At 41.4% G+C, this 13,980-nt stretch overlaps 1 protein-coding gene across 1 annotated transcript in view; it reads right to left on the reverse strand.

Moving 5' to 3' along the window:
- LOC124777219 (protein takeout) overlaps positions 1 to 13,980 on the reverse strand; it is a 69,466-nt gene that overhangs the window by 38,332 nt on the left and 17,154 nt on the right. The window contains exons 2-3 of the mRNA XM_047252538.1: positions 13,623 to 13,715; positions 9,118 to 9,265 (exon numbers count right to left, since the gene is read on the reverse strand). Of these exons, the coding sequence (XP_047108494.1) occupies positions 9,118 to 9,265; positions 13,623 to 13,715 (241 nt within the window). The remainder of the gene's footprint in view (positions 1 to 9,117; positions 9,266 to 13,622; positions 13,716 to 13,980) is intronic.

A 13,980-nucleotide genomic window follows, 5' to 3' on the forward strand; every position in this document is an offset into this window, starting at 1 on the left:
TCGCAGGTTCGAATCCTGTCTCGGGAATGGACGAGTGTGATGTCCTTATGTTAGTTAGGTTTAAGTAGTTATACGTCAAGGGGACTGATGACCTCCAATGTTAAGACCCATAGTGCTTAGAGCCATTTGAACCATTTTTGAATATCCAGGATATCTTAGACATCGATCAGTGTTTTAAATGATAAAGTAAAATACGCCAGTGCACACGTAAAACCATGTCTTACAAAAAAAAAAAAAAAAAAAAAAAAGGTTCAAATGGCTCTGAGCACTATGGGACTAACATCTGAGGTCATCAGTCCCCTAGAACTTAGAACTACGTAAACCTAACTAACCTAAGGACATAACACACATCCATGCCCGAGGCAGGATTCGAACCCGCGACCGTGGCGGTCGCGCGGTTCCAGTCTGAAGCGCCTAGAACCGCTCGGCCACAACGGCCGGCTATGTCTTACAAAGATTCATTCGATATGTGATTTGCCTATTCCATGGGATTGCGTGAGAACGGTAATGCCACTGCATTAATGGCTACATTATTGTACGATAATTCAGGTAAGTTCTGTAGAGAAGAAAATTCTATACATCGGTACCATTTTTGATACAACGTGTTGTATATTCTGTATCTCTTCAGGGAATAATATTAATTTGTGTGTTTCAAATGAATGAGTGTTTCATAAGTTGCTCTATGAATGTGCATCACTGTCTTCTTCGATAGTCCTATCATTACAGAAGGCCATTCATAATGTTATGCAACAAAACTCCACAGTGCCGTGAGTGCCCAATCCAATAGAGTTTTCTTGCGCATCCAGATTTAAATCATCAACATTTTACTTTTTTTGCCAGTTGACCATGTGACGTTGATCAAATCATGTGCCTTCCACCGTCAAGCTAATTTGCTGCGCCTAAGGCCTCGTTTACGAAGTTCTCTCGCCGACTGCAAGCGTGCTCCTTAAACGGAACGTCCCAGAAGGGACATAAATTGTTATTTGATATAAATATATACTTTGTTCCGAATGGAGAGTGAGGTACAAATCACTGCATGGAGGTTTCCTGGTATGTGTTTGGTGTCATCTCAACTGCGCTTTTCCTATTCGGTGGACTGAAGTCGATAACCTAACCAAAACAATCTTCGTATATGTGGAGGCAGATTTATTTTACTGAATGGTTAACCCGATGCACAGTCCCAGTTGCAGGGGCAGTTTCCAGGAAACAAAAATGTGATCATCACTATTTCATATAATTCAACAGTTACTGACCGATTTCAAAGTGCTGTCATCATCTACCCACTGGTGGGTATGATCTTATGTGAGATACTTTACACATTAAGAAAACTATTACAGTTACAAACTGTGTATTTCTCTTGAGACAGTTAAATAGCTGTTCACAAATTACCCAGGCAATATTTGGGAATGAGAGCACCTAGTGAATTCCAACAGTTCTTTACAAATAATTTCAAACCTTTAAGAAACATTTTTTCTCGTTGTCACCAACCACAAAATGATGAAAGGGATAACGTTTATCGCTTCTCATATTTTTGCTCTTCATACAGTGAAACTTAAGCATCGGGCACGACGTTTTAATTTTTTACTTCTTTACTACAAATTCTATTCGCAACAAATACCTGTGTCCAGGTGTACAACTGAACGTATGTAGAAAACTATGTAACTGTAAGACATGTAGTTCAGAAGGTATGACGCCATAAACATTGTGATGCGTGAAATACTAGCTATTGCTTAAAATGGAGAGCAAACATCCAGCGGTTGATATGATTTTATGACATAGCGACTTCCAACAAGCCTTAAACATAATTGAAAACCTTTTCTATATTTTCTTCTCGCTTACATGCTTAACACCAATTTTTTATAACGCAGTATCTCGTTTTAATGTTATTAGATGTTTGAAGTTGTTCTAGACGCGGGAGTTCGATTCCTTGAAGAAAAGGAGATGGGTTACTGGTGTCTGCAGAAGAAAGATAGATGTACGAGATGAATTACTAGATTCCACAGGCACAATGATGTCTTCACGTAGGAACATGTTCAAACAACTGAACACGTTCTCCTTACACTAAAAAGTGCATTCAAGCAGTGATGTATTTTTCGAAAACTCATTGGAAATGTTTAAAATTTATTATGAACTGTTGTTAATTTTTAACCTGACAAATGAGAATCATTAAGAATTACATAAAAATAAATAACACAAAAACATTCCCTAACGGCAATTAACATTTAATAGCAGCTATAAAAGATGTGCCTGTTCTAACACTTTTTGCTTCACGTAAATATATCACCTTCCGGAATATTAGACATGGCTCTTTGGAGATCCATTCTGTATAGTAGTAAAAAATAGTTCTCCCACGATTAGGCCAAAAGGATCACGCAATACCGGCCGCCCGCCTTTTGATTCTCTGGTATAATGTCATTTGGAGGCGATTTGGAGGGGCATGGGGTTAGCTGGCAGCTCTCCCTACTGTTGTCAGATTTCGAGACCTTGGAGCCGCTACTGCTCATTCGAGTAGCTACTCAGTTCGCCTCACGAGTCAGAGTGCTCCCCGCTCTACTAGACTGAGTTCTGCAAAAAATTTCCGATGGCAGTCAAGAATCACAAGAGGAGGTACGTAGAACAGGCTCGGAGACAGGGGAAGATTCCAGCTCGATTACATCACTGTCAGAAATTCTAAAATCAGATATTTCTTTTTAAGGCGTAAATAACGTCACAATTTAGTAATGATGATGAGTAGAGCGTAGTTCAAGAAAATCATCCGAAAGAATCAGTGTCGAAGAAAGTGGGATACTGAAACACTTAGGAAGGTAGTTAAAGATGTAAATGCTGCGATGTATACCACAGTTGGCAATTCAGTTAAAGAGAAGCGGAAATCCCTAAAAAGAGCAATAACTGATGTTGAAAAGACAAACATAGACATTAGAACTTTAACTGCGACGAAACTTTGGGTTACAGAAAAAGTACTTCAGTTTATCGATGAAAGATATTCAGGGACAGACAGGAATACAGCAATATAAATCACTTAGGAAGGAAATAAAAACGAAGTGTAGGGAAGTCAACATGAAATGGCTAAAGGAAAGATGTGAAAATTCGAAAGAAAAGTTCGTCAGAAGGACGGAGCCAGCATATATAAAAGCCAAAATAACCTTCGGTGAAATGCAAACCAAGAGTAGCCACACTAAGCGTGCAATGGGAACTCCACAGATGAGAGAGTGGATAGCTGGAAAGAATACTCCGAAGGTCTCTCTGAGGGGAAAAATTGTCTGATGACGTGGTTAAAGAACAAACTGTAATCGATATGGGAGAGGCAGGGGATCCAGTATTATAATCAGAATGTCGAAGAGCTTTGGAAGACTTACGATTAAATAAAGCAGAAAGGATAACTAACATTCCTTCGAAATTTCTAAAATCAGTGGGGGAAGCGGCTGTCAAACGACTTTTCAAGTTAGTATGTAGAGTTGGTGTATAGAATGTATGAGACTGCTGACATACCATCAGACTTTCGGAGAAACATTATCTACATAGCTCCGAAGATATCAAGAGCTGATAAGTACGAGAACTACAGCACAATCAGCGAAACAGCTGATGCAGCTAACTTGCTGGTAACTTGCTGACAAGAATAACATAGAGCAGAATGAAAAATTAAGATCTGTTAGATGACCATCAGTTTTGCTTTACGAACCAGTGAGGTATTTCTGACGCTGTGCCTGATAATGGAAGCAATGTTGAAGAAAAGACGCGCTCATAGGAATTGTCGAGCAGGAGAAAGCGTTCGACAATGTAAAACGGTGCAAGATGTTCGAAAATCTGAGAAAAATAGCAATAAGCTATAGGGAAAAGCGTAATATACAATATGTACAAGAACAAAAACGGAAGATTGGAAGACCAAGAATGAAATATTCAGATTAAAAGAGGTATAAGGCAATGATGCAGTTTTTCACCTCTAATGTTCAATCCGTACATCGAAGAACCAATGACGGGAATTAAAGATAAGTTCAAGAGTGGGATTAAGATCCAAGGTGAAAAGATGTTAATGATAGGATTCGCTGATGACATTGCAGTCCTCTGTAATCGTGAAGAACTACAGGACATATTGGATGAACTGAATTGTCTAAAGATTATAGAATAAGGATTGATCGTAAACAAGAAAAGACAAAGGTAACGAAACGTAGCAGAAACGAGAATAACGAGAAACTCAACATCATAATCGGTGATCACGAAATGGACGAAATTTGGGAATTCTTCTACTATGGAAGCAAAATAACCCATGGTGGTCGAAACAAGGAGGACATAAAAAGCATTGGCAAAGAAGGCATTCCTGGCCAAAAAGTTCTACTATTATCAAACATACACATTAATTTGAGGAAGAAATTGCGCACAATGTACGTTTGAAACACAGCATTATATTGTAGTGAATCACGGGGCTGTGGGAAAACCGGAGCAGAAGAGAACGGAAAATTTTGACATCTGGTACTACCGAAGAATGCTGTAAATGAAATGAACTGGTGAAGTAAGGAATGGGGAGGTGCTCTACAGGATCCGTGAAGAAAGGAGTATGTTGAAAACATTGACAAGAAGAAGGGACAGGATGGAAAGACATGTGTAACACATCAGATAGTAAAAGACATCAGATAATAACTTTTATGACTCTTTAGGGAGCTGTAGAGGGTGAAAACTGTAGAGGGAGATAGAGATGGAATACATCCAACAAATAATGGAGAATGCAGGGTGCAAGTCCTACTCTGAGATGAAGAGGTTAGCACCGGACAGAAATACATTGCGGACTCCATCAAACCAGTCATAAGACTGACGACTCAAAAAACTAGACTTAAGAACGATGTTCGGAAATGGAGTCTCTATTCGGTTCTACCCCCCCCCCCCCCCCCATGAACCATGGACCTTGCCGTTGGTGGGGAGGCTTGCGTGCCTCAGCGATACAGATAGCCGTACCGTAGGTGCAACCACAACGGAGGGGTATCTGTTGAGAGGCCAGACAAACGTGTGGTTCCTGAAGAGGGGCAGCAGCCTTTTCAGTAGTTGCAAGGGCAACAGTCTGGATGATTGACTGATATGGCCTTGTAACAATAACCAAAACGACCTTGCTGTGCTGGTACTGCGAACGGCTGAAAGCAAGGGGAAACTACAGCCGTAATTTTTCCCGAGGGCATGCAGCTTTACTGTATGATTACATGATGATGGCGTCCTCTTGGGTAAAATATTCCGGAGGTAAAATAGTCCCCCATTCGGATCTCCGGGCGGGGACTACTCAAGAGGATGTCGTTATCAGGAGAAAGAAAACTGGCGTTCTATGGATCGGAGCGTGGAATGTCAGATCCCTTAATCGGGCAGGTAGGTTAGAAAATTTAAAAAGGGAAATGGATAGGTTGAAGTTAGATATAGTGGGAATTAGTGAAGTTCGGTGGCAGGAGGAACAAGACTTCTGGTCAGGTGACTACAGGGTTATAAACACAAAATCAAATAGGGGTAATGCAGGAGTAGGTTTAATAATGAATAGGAAAATAGGAATGCGGGTAAGCTACTACAAACAGCATAGTGAACGCATTATTGTGGCCAAGATAGATGCGAAGCCCACACCTACTACAGTAGTACAAGTTTATATGCCAACTAGCTCTGCAGATGACGAAGAAATTGAAGAAATGTATGATGAAATAAAAGAAATTATTCAGATTGTGAAGGGAGACGAAAATTTAATAGTCATGGGTGACTGGAATTCGAGTGTAGGAAAAGGGAGAGAAGGAAACATAGTAGGTGAATATGGATTGGGGGACAGAAATGAAAGAGGAAGCCGCCTGGTAGAATTTTGCACAGAGCACAACATAATCATAACTAACACTTGGTTTAAGAATCATGAAAGAAGGTTGTATACATGGAAGAACCCTGGAGATACTAAAAGGTATCAGATAGATTATATAATGGTAAGACAGAGATTTAGGAACCAGGTTTTAAATTGTAAGACATTTCCAGGGGCAGATGTGGACTCTGACCACAATCTATTGGTTATGACCTGTAGATTAAAACTGAAGAAACTGCAAAAAGGTGGGAATTTAAGGAGATGGGACCTGGATAAACTAAAAGAACCAGAGGTTGTACAGAGATTCAGGGAGAGCATAAGGGAGCAATTGACAGGAATGGGGGAAAGAAATACAGTAGAAGAAGAATGGGTAGCTTTGAGGGATGAAGTAGTGAAGGCAGCAGAGGATCAAGTAGGTAAAAAGACGAGGGCTAGTAGAAATCCTTGGGTAACAGAAGAAATATTGAATTTAATTGATGAAAGGAGAAAATATAAAAATGCAGTAAGTGAAACAGGCAAAAAGGAATACAAACGTCTCAAAAATGAGATCGACAGGAAGTGCAAAATGGCTAAGCAGGGATGGCTAGAGGACAAATGTAAGGATGTAGAGGCGTATCTCACTAGGGGTAAGATAGATACTGCCTACAGGAAAATTAAAGAGACCTTTGGAGATAAGAGAACGACTTGTATGAATATCAAGAGCTCGGATGGAAACCCAGTTCTAAGCAAAGAAGGGAAAGCAGAAAGGTGGAAGGAGTATATAGAGGGTCTATACAAGGGCGATGTACTTGAGGACAATATTATGGAAATGGAAGAGGATGTAGATGAAGATGAAATGGGAGATATGATACTGCGTGAAGAGTTTGACAGAGCACTGAAAGACCTGAGTCGAAACAAGGCCCCCGGAGTAGACAATATTCCATTGGAACTACTGACGGCCGTGGGAGAGGCAGTCCTGACAAAACTCTACCAGCTGGTGAGCAAGATGTATGAAACAGGCGAAATACCCTCAGACTTCAAGAAGAATATAATAATTCCAATCCCAAAGAAAGCAGGTGTTGACAGATGTGAAAATTACCGAACTATCAGCTTAATAAGTCACAGCTGCAAAATACTAACACGAATTCTTTACAGACGAATGGAAAAACTAGTAGAAGCCAACCTCGGGGAAGATCAGTTTGGATTCCGTAGAAACACTGGAACACGTGAGGCAATACTGACCTTACGACTTATCTTAGAAGAAAGATTAAGGAAAGGCAAACCTACGTTTCTAGCATTTGTAGACTTAGAGAAAGCTTTTGACAATGTTGACTGGAATACTCTCTTTCAAATTCTAAAGGTGGCAGGGGTAAAATACAGGGAGCGAAAGGCTATTTACAATTTGTACAGAAACCAGATGGCAGTTATAAGAGTCGAGGGACATGAAAGGGAAGCAGTGGTTGGGAAGGGAGTAAGACAGGGTTGTAGCCTCTCCCCGATGTTGTTCAATCTGTATATTGAGCAAGCAGTAAAGGAAACAAAAGAAAAATTCGGAGTAGGTATTAATATTCATGGAGAAGAAATAAAAACTTTGAGGTTCGCCGATGACATTGTAATTCTGTCAGAGACAGCAAAGGACTTGCAAGAGCAGTTGAATGGAATGGACAGTGTCTTGAAAGGAGGATATAAGATGAACATCAACAAAAGCAAAACAAGGATAATGGAATGTAGTCTAATTAAGTCGGGTGATGCTGAGGGAATTAGATTAGGAAATGAGGCACTTAAAGTAGTAAAGGAGTTTTGCTATTTGGGGAGCAAAATAACTGATGATAGTCGAAGTAGAGAGGATATAAAATGTAGGCTGGCAATGGCAAGGAAAGCGTTTCTGAAGAAGAGAAATTTGTTAACATCCAGTATTGATTTAAGTGTCAGGAAGTCATTTCTGAAAGTATTCGTATGGAGTGTAGCCATGTATGGAAGTGAAACATGGACGATAAATAGTTTGGACAAGAAGAGAATAGAAGCTTTCGAAATGTGGTGCTACTGAAGAATGCTGAAGATTAGATGGGTAGATCACATAACTAATGAGGAAGTATTGAATAGGATTGGGGAGAAGAAAAGTTTGTGGCACAACTTGACCAGAAGAAGGGATCGGTTGGTAGGACATGTTCTGAGGCATCAAGGGATCACCAATTTAGTATTGGAGGGCAGCGTGGAGGGTAAAAATCGTAGAGGGAGACCAAGAGATGAATACACTAAGCAGATTCAGAAGGATGTAGGTTGCAGTAGGTACTGGGAGATGAAAAAGCTTGCACAGGATAGAGTAGCATGGAGAGCTGCATCAAACCAGTCTCAGGACTGAAGACCACAACAACACCAACAACATTCGGTTCTAGTCGCTAAGTATCGAGTGTGTATGTATGTATGTATGTGTGTGTGTGTGTGTGTGTGTGTGTGTGTGTGTGTGTGTTTGTTTGTTTCTGTGTGTGTTTTTAAGCATAAACCTCAGGGAAGTTCAATTGCGAAACAATCATGCTTGATATTTCGATTCAATAACCGACATTCTTCACTGGTATATGAACCAGGAGACTTCTTCTGCCTTACCTAAATTTTCTTCCCTTTAATCTTTAACCAAAAATGAAAGTTGATTTTGCTGATAACACAGTGATTTCCAATCTAGAGTTAAATTAACGCAAAACTGTTTTCCCGTTTAGGAAACATTTCTTATCGTCTGCACTGTCGTCAAGTTAGTAACAGATGACGGGAACGTGAATCCTTTATAATTCATAGAGTACACGATGAACGATGTGCCTTATAGCATAATGCGTTGGTGAGGACTTTCTTTTCAAGACGCTTTTAATCTCGTCTAGCCACCATTTTCTCTCCAGAACTTTATTGCTACCTGATCTCATGACATATCCATTGAATGTTATTTGCTTTGTAGTGTTTTTCTGTAATGAAATTTGGTTTTTGACAGAAGTATTTTTCATTTTAGCATGTGTGTTACGTACACAGCTCATCTTACGCGCAATGTACATTATTTTCTGAAATCTTTCCTAATACCGTACACTATAGTTCTACTATAGCTTCTAAATTTTGCTTATGTATCTAATTAAATTAACAGCAGTAGCTCAGGAAATGGTGAGCAGTTTACAGAGTCGAAATCTTGAAACTAGACTATGAATCTCGTGAAATTCAACAGTCCTGATAAGAAGATAATTAAAATTGTATTTGATTTTTAGTGTTGTTCTCATCTGAGGCGTACAACAGTGTATGTCATACAGCACGGCTGCAGGTGATGAGAACATAACAGCGTGCCTCGGACTCACCTCACACCGATGACGGTTAGGTTGCTGACCCCGTAGGCCTCGATGTCCCGGAAGCTGGCACGGTAGCCGTCGGGCCCGCTTCCCAGAGCTATCGATATCTCGTCGATCTCGATCGGTTCCACCTCCGTGATTCCCAGCTCAGGAATACCTTCACAGTGAGCATGAATATTTCGTCTCTGACATCAACAAACAGCAACTGCGTACTTTCAGAGATGTGAATGTACATACAGGGTGTGACAGGTATAAATGCAAATATTTTTACATGTGATACATCAATACGTACAAATATCAGTGTTTTGGCTGTTTTTTCCTGCGTCGAGCAGTCTTCCCACAAACATTACGCCCTGATGTTTTCTGCACCACTTAGTGGACAACTCCTGTGAGTACAGACTAACCGTTTTGCGTCCACGTGTCCACACTTCAACCTACTGCCTAGGAGAAAATAAGGATTAATGGCTTGCTCTTGCTCATGTACTTGGAGGTACTAACCAACCTAAAAACACACCAGTTGTAATGTTAACAATTATCAGTCTGAAAATGACGTAAATACTGGTGTAATGTTGTTCAGCGCACCACCCGCAGGTACCAATAGCAATGTCTCCACTTATGCCTGTTACAATCTGTATGCACGTGTATTTTATAATAGAATAGTTGCGCCGTCTACGAAAGAAACTAGTTTTTGAAACTTTAGGAGTAACGTCAAAGTGAATAACTTAATATAATAAAGTTAGAAGCACGTGGAAGGCAGGTACACTTACACGTGAAAACCTCACAGGTTCCCCCTTTTCTAGCGTTTATCCCGCCCTTACGGAGTCCACTGTTTTCATGGTTTGGTGAATTTACTTCATTTTAAGTTGGTGGCCGGATGCCCTTCCTTTCACCGCAGGGAACGAAGTCTTGTGCGCCACCTGTCTGTGAATCGTATAAACTTCGTGGTGTGTCATCGCATTTTGGTTATTGGTGTTCGTAGTTATGAGACGGAGATTGGGGATAAGCGAAATATTTTCCCAAACAGTCTTGGAAAACTGCCTAAAAACTACGCTGGGCTGACTGGTGCAGCCGAGCAACGGTCTTTAATCTCTCCGACGGATTCGATCAGGGTCAACCTCAGTCTTCGTCGTGCTGCGAATTAGGCTTTACTTTTTTGTCTATTATTATTGTCATTATTATTCGCACGGATAGGTTTCTACCTGCGTTGGCGGAAGTTCGAATAGACCTGACAGGATTCTGGTAGTCTTGATATCTGATTACGCTACGAGCGCTATGGAGAACAAAATGAATCTGACTTCATCAGGATAAGACATTGCACTAGTTACAACTACTGCATTACGGCACTCACTAAAACAAACAAGCCTTTTGGCAGTCACAGTTTGGTGTCACGGCTTGAGCAGGGACTATGGACATACACTATGTGGTGTCACCACCAGACACCACACTTGCTAGGTGGTAGCCATTAAATCGGCCGCGGTCCGTTAGTATACGTCGGACCCGCGTGTCGCCACTGTCAGTGATTGCAGACCGAGCGCCGCCACACGGCAGGCCTAGTCTAGAGAGACTCCCTAGCACTCGCTCCAGTTGTACAGCCGACTTTGCTAGCAATGGTTCACTGTCTACATACGCTCTAATTTGCCGAGACGACAGTTTAGCATAGCATTCAGCTACGTCATTTGTTGCGACCTAGCAAGGCGCCATATTCAGTTACTATAATCTGAACAGATAATATTGTGAATCTTGTACCGTCAAGAACGACGTTCATCATTAATGGATTAAAGTTAAGTATCAAACTAATTACGTCCGCTTTCTGAATTCTAATTCCTTGTCTTGTTCCAGACCTCACGTCAGTATAGTTCTTCCCTCCTCACGCCAGCCTGCGTGAGCTAAGACGCGTGCATTTCGGCCTCCTCTGGTAACACGGTATTGGCTCTTCTGCCAACACAGCACACTATGTGATCAAAAGTATCCACACTCGTGATTCTGACTTACAAGTTCGTGGCGCCCTCCATCGGTAATGCTGGGATTCAGTATGGTGATGGCCCACCCTTAGCCTTGATGACAGATTCCACTCTCGCAGGCATACGTTCAATCAGGTGCTGGAAGGTTTCTTGGGGAATGGGAGGCCTTTTCTTCACGGAGTACTTCCATGAGGAGAGGTATCGATGTCGGTCGGTGAGGTTCAAATGGTTCAAATGGCTCTGAGCACTATGGGACAACTGCTGAGGTCATAAGTCCCCTAGAACTTAGAACTACATAAACCTAACTAACCTAAGGACAACACACACATCCATGCCCGAGGCAGGATTCGAACCTGCGACCGTAGCGGTCGCGGTTCCAGACTGTAGCGACAGAACCGCTCGGCCACCAGCGGCCGGCTGTGGGTGAGGTCTGGCAAAGGTTTTCTATAGGATTCAGGTCAGGACTCTGTGCAGGCCAGTCCATTACAGGGATGTTATTGTCGTGTAACCACTCCGTCACAGGTCGCGCATTATGAACAGTTGCTCGATCGTGTTGAAAGATGCAATCGCCATCCCCGAATTGATCTTCAACAGTGGGAAGGTGCTTAAAACATCAATGTAGGCCTGTGCTGTGATAGTGCCACGCAAAACATAAGGGGTGCAAGCGCCCTCCGTGAAAAACACGTCCACACCCTCACACCACCGCCTCCGACTTTTACTGTTGGCACTCCACACGCTGGCAGATGTTCAACGAGCATTCGCCATACCCACACCCTGCCATCGCATCGCCACATTGTGCACCGTGATTCGTCACTCCACAGAACGTTTTTCCACTGCTGAATCGTCCGTGTTTACGCTCATTACACCAAGTGAGGCGTCGTTTGACATTCATTGGCATGATCAGCCGCTCGACCATGAGATCAAAGTCTTCTCACCCCCCGCCTAACAGTCATAGTACTTGCAGTGGATCCTGATGCAGTTTGGAATTCCTGTGTCATGGTCTGGATAGATGTCTGCCTATTACGACCTTCTTCAACTATTGGCGGTCTCTGTCAGTCAACAGACGAGGTCTGCCTGTACGCTTTTGTGCTGTACGTGTCCCTTCACGTTTCCACTTCACTATCACATCGGAAACAGTGGATCCAGGTATGTTTAGGAATGTGGAAGTCTTGCCACCCAGTCACCTGACCACGTTCAAAGTTCGTGAGTTTTGCTTTCTCACGATGTCTAATGACTACTGAGGTCACTGGTATGGAGCATCTGGCAGTAGGTGGCAGCACAATGCACCTAATATGAAAAACGTATGTTATTGGGTGAGTACGGATACTTTTGATCACATAGTGTGTTTTTAATTGGTTGTTAAGTTTCCTTTCCAAACAGAATGACGGAATATACCTGCCTTTCCAACGATGTGAGTTACCTCTGTTTCTTGAGGATTTCCGAATAGGTTACAGGAGTAGACACCATCTGGGTGCAACATTTGACGAAAGGAGCGCATTTAGATAGCTAAATTCTTCACCAGTCGACTGCTTTCATTCAAGTCGCGCGAAGAATTAGGTTTCCAAACAACTGGAGACAGTGGAATGGATCATGCGCTGTATTTCATCAGCTTTCGAAAGTTTCAGCGAAATTTCAGGAATCTGAGAGACCTTTATCAATATATGCACGTCCCGTAAAAATCCGAAGATAGAAATGTTGAACAGCTACTATTGTAATGATGCTCTACCAATACAAAGTTCTCAAAATGAAACAGAGAGTATTATTATCTGCTGTTCATGTTAGCAGAGATGAATCTCAGAGGAAGCCAATTACGGGCTGTGTGTGATCAAACACAAGCTGTGGGAGCTTCATTGTCCATGAACAAATCGGCTGAGAATTGTCTTGAAGAAGGGAACGCGTGACAGTTATGTTTCCTAGGCACATTTAAATGCTAACTGTGGGCCCATAGTTGAAAAGAGCGACGTCACGTGATCGATGGAAGTACTAGAGACACTACTCAACACATCTGTGCGGATTTTCACAGTGATTTCGATTTTGCGACCGACAGTAACTTACTTTCCGAATAGCCTTCGTAGATCTACAGTGACATCAGATATTTTTATTTCTTTAAATTCCAAAAAAATCCTCAAGCTACTGGAAAGGGATGTTTCTTCTACATAAAATTAATAGAGAAGTTTACTACCTTAACGTATCTATAATTTCACCTCTTTCTATTGTCATTCCAGCAAACTGGAAGATGATTCGTGAAAGTTTTCACAAGTACGCCCTACTTATATTTGTAAGACATGATTTATAATGTACGTACTTGCGGGGGGATTATTCTAAAGAAGAAAAACACAGTAGCTATAAGACAGTAAGTGCTGTCATTCCTGTAATTTGGATACATACAAAGAGATACTGAATACAATGAGTAGCAATTAATTTCTTATTAGCCTCTGTGACCGTCTGATTAAGGCAAAGCGTTTCGTCTGTTAAGGCTGTGACATTTCCCTAGACTGAGAAATAGACAGAACCATAGAAATCGCACACATATTTCAGTGTCATACGACTCACCTTTTCGAAAGTTGGCAGCAAGAAAGTTGGCAGATCTGGTGAGACACTTGTTCACTTCTGGGTCGCTCTTGCTGCATTGTTCAAGAAAGTAAGCTGCAAAGAGAAGATGCAGAATACATAGACTTGTTGTAAAATTTCATTTTGGTTTTTAACTGAACAAATATTTTCAAATTAATCATCTATGTCAAGTGCAAAACGTACAGCATTATGGTGTAAGGCGATCATATTTCTGTATTGCAGAAACCGACGATTTCTTTTAAATTTGGAATCCATATAAGCTAATTGTTATAAATTGACACTATGAGAAACTAAGGCCAAAATATCATTGGAAATCCTTACTAAGATCTTTGCTTATGAT

This window comes from Schistocerca piceifrons, chromosome 2 (genome assembly GCF_021461385.2).
Source record: "Schistocerca piceifrons isolate TAMUIC-IGC-003096 chromosome 2, iqSchPice1.1, whole genome shotgun sequence".
Lineage (NCBI taxonomy): Eukaryota > Metazoa > Arthropoda > Insecta > Orthoptera > Acrididae > Schistocerca > Schistocerca piceifrons.